At 44.2% G+C, this 14,066-nt stretch overlaps 4 protein-coding genes across 4 annotated transcripts; 2 read left to right on the top strand and 2 right to left on the bottom strand.

Moving 5' to 3' along the window:
* Window positions 1-406: 406 nt before the first annotated feature.
* H1-1 (H1.1 linker histone, cluster member) lies at window positions 407-2,141 on the bottom strand. Its single transcript, XM_047558653.1, has one exon. It carries the CDS (start codon window positions 2,113-2,115, stop codon window positions 1,462-1,464), a length of 654 nt encoding a protein of 217 aa, XP_047414609.1. The 5' UTR covers window positions 2,116-2,141; the 3' UTR covers window positions 407-1,461.
* A 2,501-nt stretch (window positions 2,142-4,642) lies between these two features.
* On the top strand, window positions 4,643-5,206 carry LOC124988559 (histone H3.1). The gene has a single exon (XM_047558125.1). The coding sequence runs from the start codon at window positions 4,660-4,662 to the stop codon at window positions 5,068-5,070; it is 411 nt and encodes a 136-aa protein (XP_047414081.1). The 5' UTR covers window positions 4,643-4,659; the 3' UTR covers window positions 5,071-5,206.
* A 507-nt stretch (window positions 5,207-5,713) lies between these two features.
* LOC124988108 (histone H4) lies at window positions 5,714-6,755 on the top strand. Its single transcript, XM_047557293.1, has one exon. The coding sequence runs from the start codon at window positions 5,725-5,727 to the stop codon at window positions 6,034-6,036; it is 312 nt and encodes a 103-aa protein (XP_047413249.1). The 5' UTR covers window positions 5,714-5,724; the 3' UTR covers window positions 6,037-6,755.
* Window positions 6,756-9,705: 2,950 nt separating this feature from the next.
* On the bottom strand, window positions 9,706-11,502 carry LOC124988109 (histone H4). The gene has a single exon (XM_047557294.1). It carries the CDS (start codon window positions 11,471-11,473, stop codon window positions 11,162-11,164), a length of 312 nt encoding a protein of 103 aa, XP_047413250.1. The 5' UTR covers window positions 11,474-11,502; the 3' UTR covers window positions 9,706-11,161.
* Between the last annotated feature and the right edge of the window lie 2,564 nt (window positions 11,503-14,066).

Here is a 14,066-nt window from a genome sequence, read left to right on the forward strand (position 1 = left end):
CCACCAGTGCACACCTAACTCTTTTATAGATGACCACCTTCAAAAAACATCACATTCTTCTAGTTCAGACTTTGAGCCACACCAAGTTTGAGGGCCTATATTTAAGAAAGTACTAAACAAATTAAACTCCTACCAAAGCATAAAGAAAATCTAGTAATAATTCAATTTTGTTTAAGAAAAATAAGACTGGAAGGAAAACAAATATAATGCAGATGCCAAAAATTAATAATAAATATTATATTAAAGGACACTTAATACTATGTAAATTAAAACCAAGAACTAAAAAACAATGTCTTCAAAAATTATTAATCCCCTTTACTTTGGAGATTTGTAGCAAAGATTGTAGAAATAATTTCATGGTGACACTGACAAAAACAAAAAAGGATAGATTTATTAATTTTGCTATTGACTATGAGACATTCATAGGGGTTCTGTTTAAAAGAGTAAAGAGAAAAAGTAGAATTTCGGAAATTGGTAAAAGAGCTGGATACAAGATATCAGCACATTTCTTCCCTTCCAGCAGTGAGACCTAAGAAAAGAAAGCAAGAAGTGTTCTATTCACATAACAATAACTCTATAAATGAATTACAAATGAAATAAAGTATATGGAGAGATCAGTAGAAACAAAATAAAATTCTATTAGGTAAGATTTCAGCTTATTGGGAAAATGGCTGAAGTATTTAATAAATGGTGTTGGAACAATTGCCCATCCTGCGAGAATGTAAACACAGATTCTGTTAGCAATATAAATTTTAGCTGGATTAGAGACTAAAATTTTAAACAGCAAAAAAATCTTTAAAGAAAATCTAGGAGAGTGCAAACTAAGAGGAGTGGTGTATAATTTCTTAACCAAAACTGGAAACCTAAAGCCGTGAGAATTTATGCTAAAAGTGTTTTAAAAACCACAATTATCTAATAAAAACATTATGCATATAAATGAGTAATACATCATCATAGAAAACACAGGAAAAAAAGTCAAATTTAAAAACCGCAACACAGGTAGTGTTTTGGTTCCAATTTTTCGTTGCTGTGACCAAGAGCTGACAATTCTAAGTAGGAAAATGTTACTTGAGGGCTGTTTTCTGGCTCCACTCATTGGGGTTCTAGGTGAGGCAGAACATCATCATGGCGGAGGGAGCGTAATCCACAGGGCCCAGAATGAAGTATGTACCTGTCACAGCCCGAGGGACCACCTCCAGCCACACTCTACCCAGTTCAACCCTCTGAGGTTTAAGACAAAAGGAATAAAAAGAGCTAGTACAAGCCAACGAATCCCTGGACAACCTATTAAAAATGAATAAACCCAAAAGAATGGCACTAGTGGCCACAGTAACTTAACTCAAAACAACCCTGTGGCAACCCAACACCCTTGGTCAGTGCGTAAGCTCTTTTCCTGAGTCACGTAGGTGGCTCTTAAAAGAGCCGTTGGGTTACTGGAATACGCTTCCAGCCAGAACCGTTTTACTTTTTCTTGGGCGCTGCCTTTTTGGGCTTAGCAGCAGTCTTTGGCTTGGTCACTTTCGCCTTGGCCGCCTTAGGCTTCACAGCCTTAGCCTTCGCAGGGCTCCTGGCCACCTTTTTAGGCTTCACCACCTTAGGCTTCTTGGGGCTCTTGGAAGATTTCTTGGCCATTGCCGGCTTCTTGGCCTTCCTCGGAGTCTTGACATTTCTCTTAACAGCGGCCCCTGCAGGCTTCTTGGGTTTCTTATTAGAGCTCGCGGACTTGGTTTTTGCTGCCAATTTTGTGGCGCTGGGCTTGGCCTCCCCGGAGGCAGCCTTCTTGTTGAGCTTGAAAGAGCCCGAGGCTCCGGTGCCCTTGGTCTGCACCAGGGTCCCCTTGCTCACCAGGCTCTTGAGGCCCAGCTTGATGCGGCTGTTGTTTTTCTCCACGTCGTAGCCCGCGGCCGCCAGCGCCTTCTTGAGCGCGGCCAGGGACATGCCGCTGCGCTCTTTGGAGGACGAGACCACCTGCACGATCAGCTCCGACACCGAGGGACCGGCAGGCTTCTTCTTGGCGGCCGCCGCGGTCTTGGCAGTTTTTTTTGCCTTCTTGCCAACCAAAGGTTTCTCCGGAGCAGCCGCAGCGGCTTGAGCGGCCGGCGCCGTCTCGGACATGGCGACAGCTACTAGCGAAGAAAGGAACTGGCAAGACCTGGCAGAGCGAAGGCCGCGAGCGGCCCGCGCGGCCTATTTATAGAGCAGGGCTGCGCGGTGATTGGTGCACGCGGGCGCCCGCCCCTCGCACCTAGCTCCGCGCGCCGCCGTGAACCTCGCCCTGCCTGGGGGTGCCGGGCTTCCCTCTGCGCGCTCTAGGGCACCCTTAAAGCCGCCCCCGTCGCCTGGTTGAGATGGGAGTTTTAGGCAGAGCAGGGTTGGGCTGCACCGCCCAATAACATCAAAGGGTGCTGCTTCTCTCAGAAAGCAGCTCCTTTGGTGGGAGAAGGGGTGCCGTTTTTAAGCGAGGCCAACAGAAAATCCGCGGACCTTCACTTGAAACTACCAGAAGGCGCTTTGCCGGGAATGCTCTTCTCACCTTTATGTAAAGGGTCGCGTGTAGAATACTGGGGGAGCGAGAGGAAGGCGAGGCCTTGTCTGCAGGTTTGGGGCCGGTTCTCACCCGACCCGTTGTATTCTTACAAAGATGAAAAGCTGTCTACTGCACACTTTGCAGGTATTTTGGTGAAAGAATGAGTCGTCGGAAACTACAGAGTTCACTAAACGCAATTACCATACGGCGCGTGCGGGAATATGCAACTTCTTCAGTTGCAACTTATTCCCGCAGTCCATGCGCTTCAGGAGTTCTTGGTGCCCTTTCATCCTCACACAATATCTCAAACGGGAGGTTTACAACCTGTGTCCACTGTCAGCGCATCTAGCGACAGCGACACACCGCCCATCCTCGTATGCAACAGACTTATGGGGCTCAAGATCCAACCTATGTGACGCGATCAGTAGACGCTAGGACTAAGCGGTTCCCTGAAAGGCATTGTCTCAAGAGGTTAGGGCCCTTTTGTGTGAAAACAAGAGGGCACACCTCTGAGCTAAGATTTCAAGGCAATCTCCCTTTAATTTGCGTATGACAGTAAATAACATTCAAAGACATCTGCATGCTAAAACGATTTCACATTGAGAACCAATGGCTATAAACTAAAGGGAGAATAAAATACTGTTGAACTGACATCCTTTTCCACAACACTACCCTGGGTAATGGCCCACGCACCCCAGGGAACAGGCAGTGACTTCTCATTCCCGCGCTCAGTGTTGCAGTTTTCAAACAAGTCCGCACTGGCCTAGTGACCCTGAGATTTCCCCTTTGCCTTTAAGGTACAAAATCATGTACCCGTCCCAGGCTCCTATTGTGTCCATCTTCACCAGTTTTTACTGTCCCTAATTTTATTGAGAAGCTGTGTTTCCAAATACATTATGTGATTTTTAAGAATTAGGAAGAGCAACTGGAAACAAAGGTATGCATCCTACCTTAAAAGGAATAGTCAATTGCAAAGCGCACGTACACAGACTGTACGTTTTTGTGTGTGTGTGTGTGTGTTAAGGAACTCTTTTCGAAAAACATAAGCCTTTCTTAGTGTAATAAACAAAACATTTAATAAAATGCAGCTTTTAAAACTGAAAGACTACGAATTCTCTGACTGAGAACCGGTTTCCACACTGCTTTCTTATTCAAATAAGTTTCTTTGTTTCCATTGTGTTGGTGTGTGGCTTCAGATTAAGTGTGAGCCCTCCACACAAATGAAGGATGCTGGATGTGCTTTCTAAATGGCTGTGTGGAAAAATGACAAAGTACAACCTCCTGTTAAAGCAGCCTTAAACGCTTTAATGTTTGAGGCATAACTCGCAAGGGTAAATTATGCTCTTTCCAGTGTGTGCTCCAGTTTCTCTTGACCTAGGTCTACCACCTGCTTCACAAGGGGCCACAACTTCAAGCTGGGTGGGTAGGCAGCGCGACAGTGTAGGTGGTGGCAGCGCTGGACCCGCAGGCCACCGCCATTTCGCACCTGGTAAAGCAATGGGTTTTAGGACACATAAGAGCTTCAGAAAGTCCCAAGCATAGAATTCAGAAAAGCATGACACATAACAAAAAGAGGTCAATGACAAAACCGCTTGTGAGAAATAATATAGTTTTACTTTGCTTGAGATTATGCTTTGAATGTTTCAGTGGAGGCCGTTGGTCAACTAAGATATTACTGAAGGAATCACTTGATCCCTAAAGATTTCAGAAACTAACCAGAAGTCAGGCACACAGCTTGGAATGTAAAGAACAATACGAGGGAGAGGATTAGCAATATTCACTTAATCGGAACAGTCCCCAGGAACTGAAGGTTAAAAAGAACTGGAGAACTAAAGTACCATGAAAATCAGGGTATGATTTATAAATAGGTAAAAGTATGCTTTGAGATTATGAGGATCGCATATGAAAGAGGAAGAAAGTTTAAAAAAAAGAAAAAAAGAGCTCAGGATAGAACCGAGTAGCCAATGAAACTGCACTTTTTTGTACACTTTGAAAATAAACCAATCAGAGCCTGCGACGTGAGAGTAAAACATTTCTAATCATCCAATCGCTACACTTTACATACTATAAATATTAGTAAGGCGGCCGGCCGACATTTCCTCCGCCGTTGGGTCCTCTAGTTCCTTTTTAAAATGGCTCGTACCAAGCAGACTGCACGTAAATCCACCGGTGGCAAGGCGCCACGCAAGCAGCTGGCCACCAAGGCCGCCCGCAAAAGCGCGCCGGCTACGGGCGGCGTCAAGAAGCCGCACCGCTACCGGCCCGGCACCGTGGCGCTGCGCGAGATCCGCCGCTACCAGAAGTCCACCGAGCTGCTGATCCGCAAGCTGCCGTTCCAGCGCCTGGTGCGCGAGATTGCGCAGGACTTCAAGACCGACCTGCGCTTCCAGAGCTCGGCGGTCATGGCGCTGCAGGAGGCCTGCGAGGCCTACCTGGTGGGGCTGTTCGAGGACACCAACCTGTGTGCCATCCACGCCAAGCGCGTCACCATCATGCCCAAGGACATCCAGCTGGCGCGCCGCATCCGCGGGGAGAGGGCGTAACTAGATCCTAGCTTCATTTTCGCCAAAGGCTCTTTTCAGAGCCACCCACGTTCTCAAACAAAATAGCTGTAAAAACACTTCAGTGGACCATACGCTTGAGTGTTAATTCTGCACTTTACCACACTTTCCTAGTGTGTCGCCGTTGCAGTTAGGAATGTAAACGAAAATGCATTGCTAAGGACAGAGAAATAACCACTTACGGAAATAAAACATGGGGATAGATAAATTTAAGGCCCTAAAACTGGGTTTTGCACCATATATAAACATAAGTTACCCTTTCATCTTGTCTTTACGATTAAACATTTCAAGCCTGTTATAAAGACCTCTAATTTCAAGGTTTTCTCCTACTTTTAAGATTGTTTTTGCTGTTAATGAGTTTACTAAATACTAAACCTAGTTCTTGCAAGCACAATAAACACCTGTGGCGGGTGGTAGAGCAGGCTCCCAAACTGCCCCTTCCCTCCCTGGTCCCGGGGACTTGGAGGAGGGGCTGGAGGAGGGGCTAGGGGAGGGGAGTGTATGCGTCACGTTTCCCGCCTGCGCGCTTTCCATTCTTTTTATTTGCTGGGGGCGGGGGAGGAAGGGGAGGTAGGTATATAAGGATCGGCTGTGCTGTACAGGCTCAATTGCTGTTTGTTCTCTTTTTGGGTAATCATGTCTGGCCGCGGTAAGGGCGGGAAGGGCCTGGGCAAGGGCGGCGCTAAGCGCCACCGAAAGGTGCTGCGCGACAACATCCAGGGCATCACCAAGCCCGCCATCCGCCGCCTGGCCCGCCGCGGCGGCGTCAAGCGCATCTCCGGCCTCATCTACGAGGAGACGCGCGGGGTGCTCAAGGTCTTCCTGGAGAACGTCATCCGCGACGCCGTCACCTACACGGAGCACGCCAAGCGCAAGACGGTCACGGCCATGGACGTGGTCTACGCGCTCAAGCGCCAGGGCCGCACGCTCTACGGCTTCGGAGGCTGAGCGTCCAGGTTTTCACCTTCGCTTACGAATCTCAATCAAAGGCCCTTTTCAGGGCCGCCCAACTATTCAAAGAAAGAGCTGTGGTAATGCAATCTATTGTAGCATAGGCCTGAAGACAAAGGAAGCCGACAACGAAAGGCAAAGCTAAGTATTTCGCCCGCTTAGCTTGTCCTCCCTACTTGAATACGAATAGGACAAAAAAAAAAAAAAAAAAGGATTGTGTAAGGTACTTGAATCAGTTCCCAGCGAACAAAGAGAAACATAAGCCTATCACGAAGCATATCCGTGGGTGTCAGCCAATCAGAACTGATGACCTAATGTGGTTCCCGGCGGACTGGGAAGGGGGATGGGTAAACCGCAAAATGCAAAGCCGTTTCAGAGAAAATCTTTTGTGGATTATGGAATAAAAGACATCTAGATATCCCTCAATCATGCTGAATTATGTTGAAACTGTCGCCACCAATACAGTGATGTTGAAGAGAAAAAAAAAAGCAAATTTAGGCTGCCAGCATACACAGGATGCTGTGTTCAGGAGAGATCAAAATCAGGGTTTAAGGAGGAAGAACTCTTGTCAACGCATCCCTCTGCAGTTACCTATACTTTATCTTCATTACAGAAGAATGAAAGTTAGGGTGGATGAAAGTGTCCTCTAAAATTTGTTATGGTGGTTGAGCTGAATACACTCAGATTCATGAATTGTACACAAGGTGGGCGAATTTTACGGTATGTGTATGTAACTATCTCTCAATAGAAAGTTTCCAGTTTTCATCATAAGTGTGTATGCTTATATATAGACCTATATATACATTTTATATCTAGATACGTTTTGTCTGTATATAGATCTAGATGTAGATTTGTATTGTGTGTGTATATGTCTATAGATGTGGCACACACACCATATATACATCTAGATACAGATGAATACATAGATGTGTGCTGTGTGTGTTTGGGTATGCATTTGTGCATGGATGTGTGTCTGTATGTTTAGGTGTAGCAGTGCTAGGCAGCCTGGGAGGTAGCAGATGAGGTTGGTAAAGACAGACGCTATTGACCTGTGAGTGTCCTCCTAAGCTAGACTCAAAAGCGTGGATTTTCCAGTCAGTCACTGTAGCCACAGAACATTCAAGGGTGTCTCTGCTGGGGTTCTGTTCAAGTAACATATCAGGTTTCAGGATTCAGCTAGAGAAGGGATGCATACTCGTTGTTGGCTAATTAGAAGCATCTTACTCTCATCTGAAGAGATACTCAAATGCTTCTCTGAGTTCCTTTTGCTATCATTTTTGTAGGGGGCTGACTTCAGGCATGACTGAATGTCACTTTGATTTGGGGGTCCTGTTTTCCATCTGAGCATGGAAAGATTTTATAAGATTTTTGAGGGGGAATGAAGAAGGTACTCAGCTTGGCTTAACTAAAAACAGACAATTGAGAGAATTCATAGCTATATCTGAGGGTTTCAGGAATTGAGTCAGGAGAAAATATGGGCCTGGTTGGGAAGGTGGTCATTTTATGTCCTTCTTTGTTGGTATCCATCAAGAGACACTTATTGGCCTTCGGCAATATGCCAGTGCTATTACAGGCAATTGGGATCATCAGTGAACAAATTAGAATTTCCCCTCCTAATGACCAGGCAGTGAAGAATGACGTGTAGATACAGGCAGTGTATATGGAGGATGTGATTGCTTCTCTTCTGGTCTGCCTGGCTTTTTTATTTGATAGCATTGCTAATAGGGACTCATTTAGTCATACCCACCTCTGCTGTAAGTAGAAACCTCTGAGCCTTCCTCAGTCCTTTTGTGCAATTCTTGCCATATTTACAGCCTCTGCTTCATCCCCGGAAACCAGAGAGAAACTGCCATGCTAGTAGGAGAATCAACTGTGGCAGCTCTGGTGGGCCTGGTGGAGGCCTGGGGACTCCTGTGGAAGATTCATGCATGCATTCACTTAAAAACCTTCAGAAGCTGTATATTAGATGTTACCCCTCTTCTAGGTGCTAGGGATACTTCAGGTACAAAACAATGTCCCACTCTCAAGAAATTATAGTCTAGTTGGGGAAACAAAGAGTAAAGAAAAAAAATTATATGTATTATTATAGAGAAAATAGCATGCACAGAATCTCACATATTCACACTTGCTAGGTTACAAATGAGCAGGAAAGGGTATTTTTTACAAAGGGTGGTCAAGGGAGGTCTCTTTCATAAATTGGGTAATTTAAGTAGAAGCCTGCATGAAATGAGGACTAAAACCTTGCAGATACCTAAGATAAAACAGTTTCAGGAAGAAAAACATGGAAGTATAAAGACTCTGACTCTGGGAATGTTTGGTCCATTTCAAAAACAGATCAGAGAAAGGTGGGGGAGGGGGAAGTGATATAGAATGAGGTCAGAGCATAGCCAGGATCCAGATTTGGTAGGGCCTGCTGGGTAGATTGACCACATCCTGGTTTGACCAGGACTTTCCAGATTTTAGCTCTGGAAGTTCTACATCCTGAAAAACCCCCTCAAACTCAGGCAAACTGAAATGACTGTCATCCTGCTTGTAGGCTGTGATAAGGACACTTGCTTTTATATGGAAATGATGTAAAGCCACTGGACTTTTCCAAGCAGAAAGTAGATAGACATGACACCTTGTAAAACAATCATCTTGCTGTTGGATAAAGAAAAACAAAAATCAAAAAAACTCCAAGGGAGTAGGGTCAAGAGAGAAAGCAAAAAACTTAGTTAGTGATTACTGTGTTACCTCCTCCATAGGGGAGACTCGCAAATAGGGATGGTCTCTGTTTAGTGTTGTAAAGCCAAGAAACTAAATGGCCAAAGGACTGAGAAGCGGGGACCTTGCTCAGAAATCAACTTCGCAACTATTATGGGTTGCTGAGTTACCAACACAGCCTAAGAGTAATGAGAGATGGACTAATAAAAAGGTAGGATAGTCATGTATTTTCTTAGAATAGGCAAAGATTCCCAGAACCAAGGTATAACTGCTTTTCATTCCCGCCACGGCAGCTGGCAGGTGTGTCATTTAACATGGAAGTTAGATGATAGTGAAGTTGGAGTCCTAGGAGAGGTCATTGAAGCAGCTGTGTTGGTGCTTTCATCCTTGAACTAGGAAAGAGAGACTGGGCAAGTCAGCCCTGCAAATGATTATGGACAAGATGTTTCTCCATTGGTCAGCATGTCCATATACAGAACTGAGTAGAAATCTGTCCCAAAGGCTAAGGCAGCAAAGGAGACAGACACAATCCAAAGGCAGAGATTTCAAGCCATTTACCCTGTTCCAGTCACCCACTGGGCACCTGCAGGTCCAAGTGAAGAGTCTTTTCAGGACTGGGACTTATTCTGAATATGAAACTATTTCACAGAACACAGGACATGCAAGTGATGAGACTGCTATTGGCAAGAACCATGAAGAGGTGCAAGGTACACACCAGAGCACACACTCTAGGACTGCTTCACTCTCTTGTGGTGGGGACTGAACCCAGGGCCTTGTGCAGGCAAGGCAAGACTCTACCAACTGTACTTTATCCCCAGCCCCAACTTCACTCTTTAGTGGGTCTGCACTGTGTTTCCTTTGAGAGATAGAGACCATATGTTATTTATCACATTCCTTTTGATGAATTTTGGCACTCATTTGCATTTACTATTACAAATATCACTGCACTAAATTGTGTTTGAATTCTTAATCTCAGCCAGTAGCAGCACTTGCAGTCTTCCCTCAGTATCTAAGACAGGTTCGTTCCAGGACGCCCACCTTTCCCATAACAAAATCTGCAAATACTGAAGTCTCTTATGTACAATAGCACCATAGCATTTGCTTACAAATTACATGCATCCCCTCCTGTATAGTTTAAATCATCTCTAAAAGGTTTATAATACTCAACACAATGCAAATGCTATGTAAGTAGTTGTTAGTGTATTATTTAGGGAATAATGACGAGAGAAAGACCTCACTTTTTCAGTACTTTTCTTCCCATCCACTGTTGGTCGAATCCATATTTTGACCCAGGCATCTGGAGGGCAGACTGTATTTTGATGACACCTAAATTTCAATTTCCAGCCCAGAACTTAACTCCTTAATCTCACTTATTTCACACGCTATTCATGATAAACGGCCTGTTTGCAAAGTAATCATGCAAGTTTCTTTTTGAAGTCATCCGCACATTTCTCCCAAGTGTTTAATCAAAGACACTGAATACTCAGGTGAATTTTCTAACTTGGGCAACTTTTAACTTTTCATAACCTTGTTGTGCTGTTGGAAAGTTTCATAACAATCAGCTACTGAATTTTGCGATTTACAGGAAGAGGAAGGAGCTGGAAAGAGCGTCTGTGAAGATGTGTATTCTGAGGGAGCTTCCTACCCCCTTAGTTGCTTCACGGTTAGGCCTTGCCACAGGCTGGGCCACTAAGTTGGCAAAAGACCATATAGAACCCTCAAGTTTAGCAGGTGAAAATCTGCAAACTCAGCTCAGGCGGACAGCTTAGGACTCCCCAGCCTGTGGCTGGAAATGAGCAGTGTCAGTGTTAAGGCACCTTCAAACCTTGCACCACGGGCTGCATGGGTGACTACTCCGCAGGACTGAGCTTGACAGAACTCGCAGTGAGGGCGGACACCTGCCGGGTGCCAAACTTCAGCGCTGACGACCCAGGAAGGAAAACAGGGCAGAAGATAAGGGAGAGATCAAAGTACTAGAGAAAAACTTCTCTGTAAACGAGCAGCAGGCATGTAATGGTAACTTCCAGGAGAGTTCGCCCACCTGGGAGTTGCGAGTGGTACTTTCAGATTCAACCCCCACACCCAAAAAAGAAAAAAGGTGAAAGCGAGCTTGTCCTGCTATCCCCGGAAACCGCGCCACCAGAACCATAGCATGTGGTCTTGGCAGTGCAGATGCCTCCGCCAGAAAGTGAGGCCCCGGCGCTGTCCTACAAGAGGTGGGGAACGTCAGCAAAGGCCCGTTAAGTTTCTGACTCCAACCCCGAAATAAGCAAGCGGACCGCTCTCTGGGTAGGCACTACGCACAGCGCAATAGGCAACGAAAGCAAAACCAAAGGTACAACTCTTTTCACGAGTATGTGGGCGGCCCTAAAAAGGGCCTTTGATTGAGATTCGTAAGCGAAGGTGAAAACCTGGACGCTCAGCCTCCGAAGCCGTAGAGAGTGCGGCCCTGGCGCTTGAGCGCGTAGACCACGTCCATGGCCGTGACCGTCTTGCGCTTGGCGTGCTCCGTGTAGGTGACGGCGTCGCGGATGACGTTCTCCAGGAAAACCTTGAGCACCCCGCGCGTCTCCTCGTAGATGAGGCCGGAGATGCGCTTGACGCCGCCGCGGCGGGCCAGGCGGCGGATGGCGGGCTTGGTGATGCCCTGGATGTTGTCGCGCAGCACCTTTCGGTGGCGCTTAGCGCCGCCCTTGCCCAGACCTTTGCCTCCTTTGCCGCGACCAGACATGGCTAGTTCTCTCTAGGACCTCACAACAAAGACCGTGCACAGTGAGACGCCAAGTTCTGCCATGGCTAATTATAAGCCCTAAGCGGACCTCATTGAGAACTGTAAGCGGGAAGAGACAAAGAGGTGCGGCCGAACCTCTGCTCCGCCCCTCACTAGGCAGTGACCCAACGACAGGGAGAGCAAACGACTTTCGCTTTTGAATCGTGTTTTTCCCTTGTGTTGACTGAGGGGATTTGAATCTGAAGCTCTAGCTTTCCCTAAGAATTTTAATAAGGGCTCATATTTTAATAAAGTCCTTGAATTAGTTAAAAATATATTGATTCTTTAGGATAAAAGTTCGTTTAAAAAAAAGTTTTAAAAAATCACCCTGATCTTCATTCTTTTTCTACAAAGCAGAAGTTGAAATCCCACGTGAAAGATCTCCCTAAGCTTGACAAAAAGCACCATTCTTATCAAGGATGGGAACTGAGGCGAAGGGAATTCTGTACAAATAAATTCTGTTAAACTAACACTTTGTCTTTTCTCTGCCTAATATATTACCCTACCTCAAAGTACTTTGCCTTGTCATAGTTTCAGTTTAGTTATTCTGCACCGCAGTTCAGTATATAAGTAATGGACTGCTTTGGATCATCATCTCCTTAGGAGGACTCTTACACCACATATAACTTGTCAAATAAATTTCTATTTCTTTTTCCTGTTAATCATGTAAATTTACTCTGCTAGTCCAACCAGGATCCTAAGAAGATGGAGGTGGGGTTTTGCCACACTTACACATCATTCTTCTTCATTAAAAGTCAATGTTACTTTGTATGGGGCCTTGTAATCTTGCCTCACCCTGCATTTGTAAAACGAGTAAAGATAACAGTTCATGGAAGTGTTGTGAGAATTTAAATTAGAAAACAAGTAAAATGTTGGAACAGAGACTGTCACAAAGAAGTGCTGTATAAATATGGTTAATGTTAGCATGTTTTGCTTTTAAAATGTGCCTGAAAGTGGGATATTGCCCTGAGTTCATCAATTTCAGTGCCCTACTACCATTAAAACATCAGGAGCAGCAAGTATTTATGTATTAGTGAAGTTGTTTTTTTTTTTTTTTTTTTTTTTTTTTTTTAAATCACAGCATGTAATAAAATACAGCATTTGGCAAATTCTGAGTTTTTAAAAAAATAATTGACAAAAAATATGTTCTGGGGTTTTTTATTTGCTTGTTTCCGGTTTTTCTGTTTTTGTTTTTTTGTCTAGGTGTAGTAAGAATCGCATACTTCTGACTTTCCCACAACTCTGTCTAGAATGCAGTTCAAATATCCAGACCTTCATAGACTTCTCCTTGTTGCTTTAAATCTCCCCTCAAACACTCATTAAGCAGAAGGAGTTAGGCACTTCAACTTTAGAAACTGAAAGTTCTACTGCTGAATTCTCATCTAACCAATACACCCTGAACTTGACTTCTTTCTATTTTCTGAGCATCTTGGTCCTTGGCCTTTAGTGTAACATCACTCTGTGGTACCTGGAGAAGAAAAATCATGTTTAGCTGAAGACCTTGAAACAACCAACACCTACTGTGTATTATCTGTACAGTTAGAGGGAAACAAGACTCCACCTGATCCCCGTTGTGGTTTCCTGCAGAGTCTGAGAATTTGGCATAAAACAAATTATCAAGACAAATGCAATACAAATTTATTTCATGAGAGTTTTATGGGACAGGTCAGCCTTAAGAAATAATGTTCTAAGTTGAAGAGATTTAATAGTGTCTGAACAATGTGACCAGGCTAATGGAATATGGAAATTATTTTAATGATGTCTGTTTGTATAGAATCATCTCAGCTTTGACTCCCTATGGAAGAATATTTCTTTTCTCTTGGTACAAGGACAGCATCAGCATTTTTCACATGGAAATTGTTTTGGTTTTAGGAAAAAGAGGGATGATTAGAATGCTCTACTTCATCTGCTTTTAAAGAACCTTGAGCTGAAAATAATACTTATGCAAAAGTGGCCAAGTGGGAGTGGTATTTCTGCCAAAACTAAACACCCGCTTTGCTCTCCAACCCTTCTTGATAATTTGTCTAGTACAAAACAAATACTTAATGCAACATTCAAATGGTAGCACTACTCTTTATGTAAAATGTTCAGTAATTTTCTTTCATGAATATGAACTTCTTTCATTGTTTGATTTTTAAATATATGCTGAAATTTTATTTATAAACTGAGCAGAATCCATGCAACTTACTAATGCCAAATAAAAAGGAATTTCACAAGCTAAAGTTTGTATTATCTCAAATCTTTAAAAACCATAGCGTATGGGGGAAACAATACACAGATCAGAAATATTAATATCATCTCTATAATGCTATATGTGTGAAAATAGACTCATATCTCAATGATAACCCTATAAGAAGATTACCCCCATTTGTATGATAATGGAGAAACTGATCGGTCTTAGATGACAGCCACCATGAATAGTAAGGCTGATATTTGACCCAGAGCAAGCTACCACCTGAATGCTAGTCTGGGAGTACCCCCTCAAGTCTTCCTACCATGAGATTGACAAGGGCAAATTCTAAAATTATGCCAAGCTTTTTTCTCTGGACACTGT

Source organism: Sciurus carolinensis, chromosome 7 (assembly GCF_902686445.1).
Source record: "Sciurus carolinensis chromosome 7, mSciCar1.2, whole genome shotgun sequence".
In the NCBI taxonomy this organism is placed as follows: domain Eukaryota; kingdom Metazoa; phylum Chordata; class Mammalia; order Rodentia; family Sciuridae; genus Sciurus; species Sciurus carolinensis.

Bases quoted from the DNA above. Each gene is read 5' to 3' on its own strand.
- LOC124988109 (XM_047557294.1), bottom strand. From the start codon at position 11,473: ATGTCTGGTCGCGGCAAAGGAGGCAAAGGTCTGGGCAAGGGCGGCGCT.
- H1-1 (XM_047558653.1), bottom strand. From the start codon at position 2,115: ATGTCCGAGACGGCGCCGGCCGCTCAAGCCGCTGCGGCTGCTCCGGAG.
- LOC124988108 (XM_047557293.1), top strand. From the start codon at position 5,725: ATGTCTGGCCGCGGTAAGGGCGGGAAGGGCCTGGGCAAGGGCGGCGCT.
- LOC124988559 (XM_047558125.1), top strand. From the start codon at position 4,660: ATGGCTCGTACCAAGCAGACTGCACGTAAATCCACCGGTGGCAAGGCG.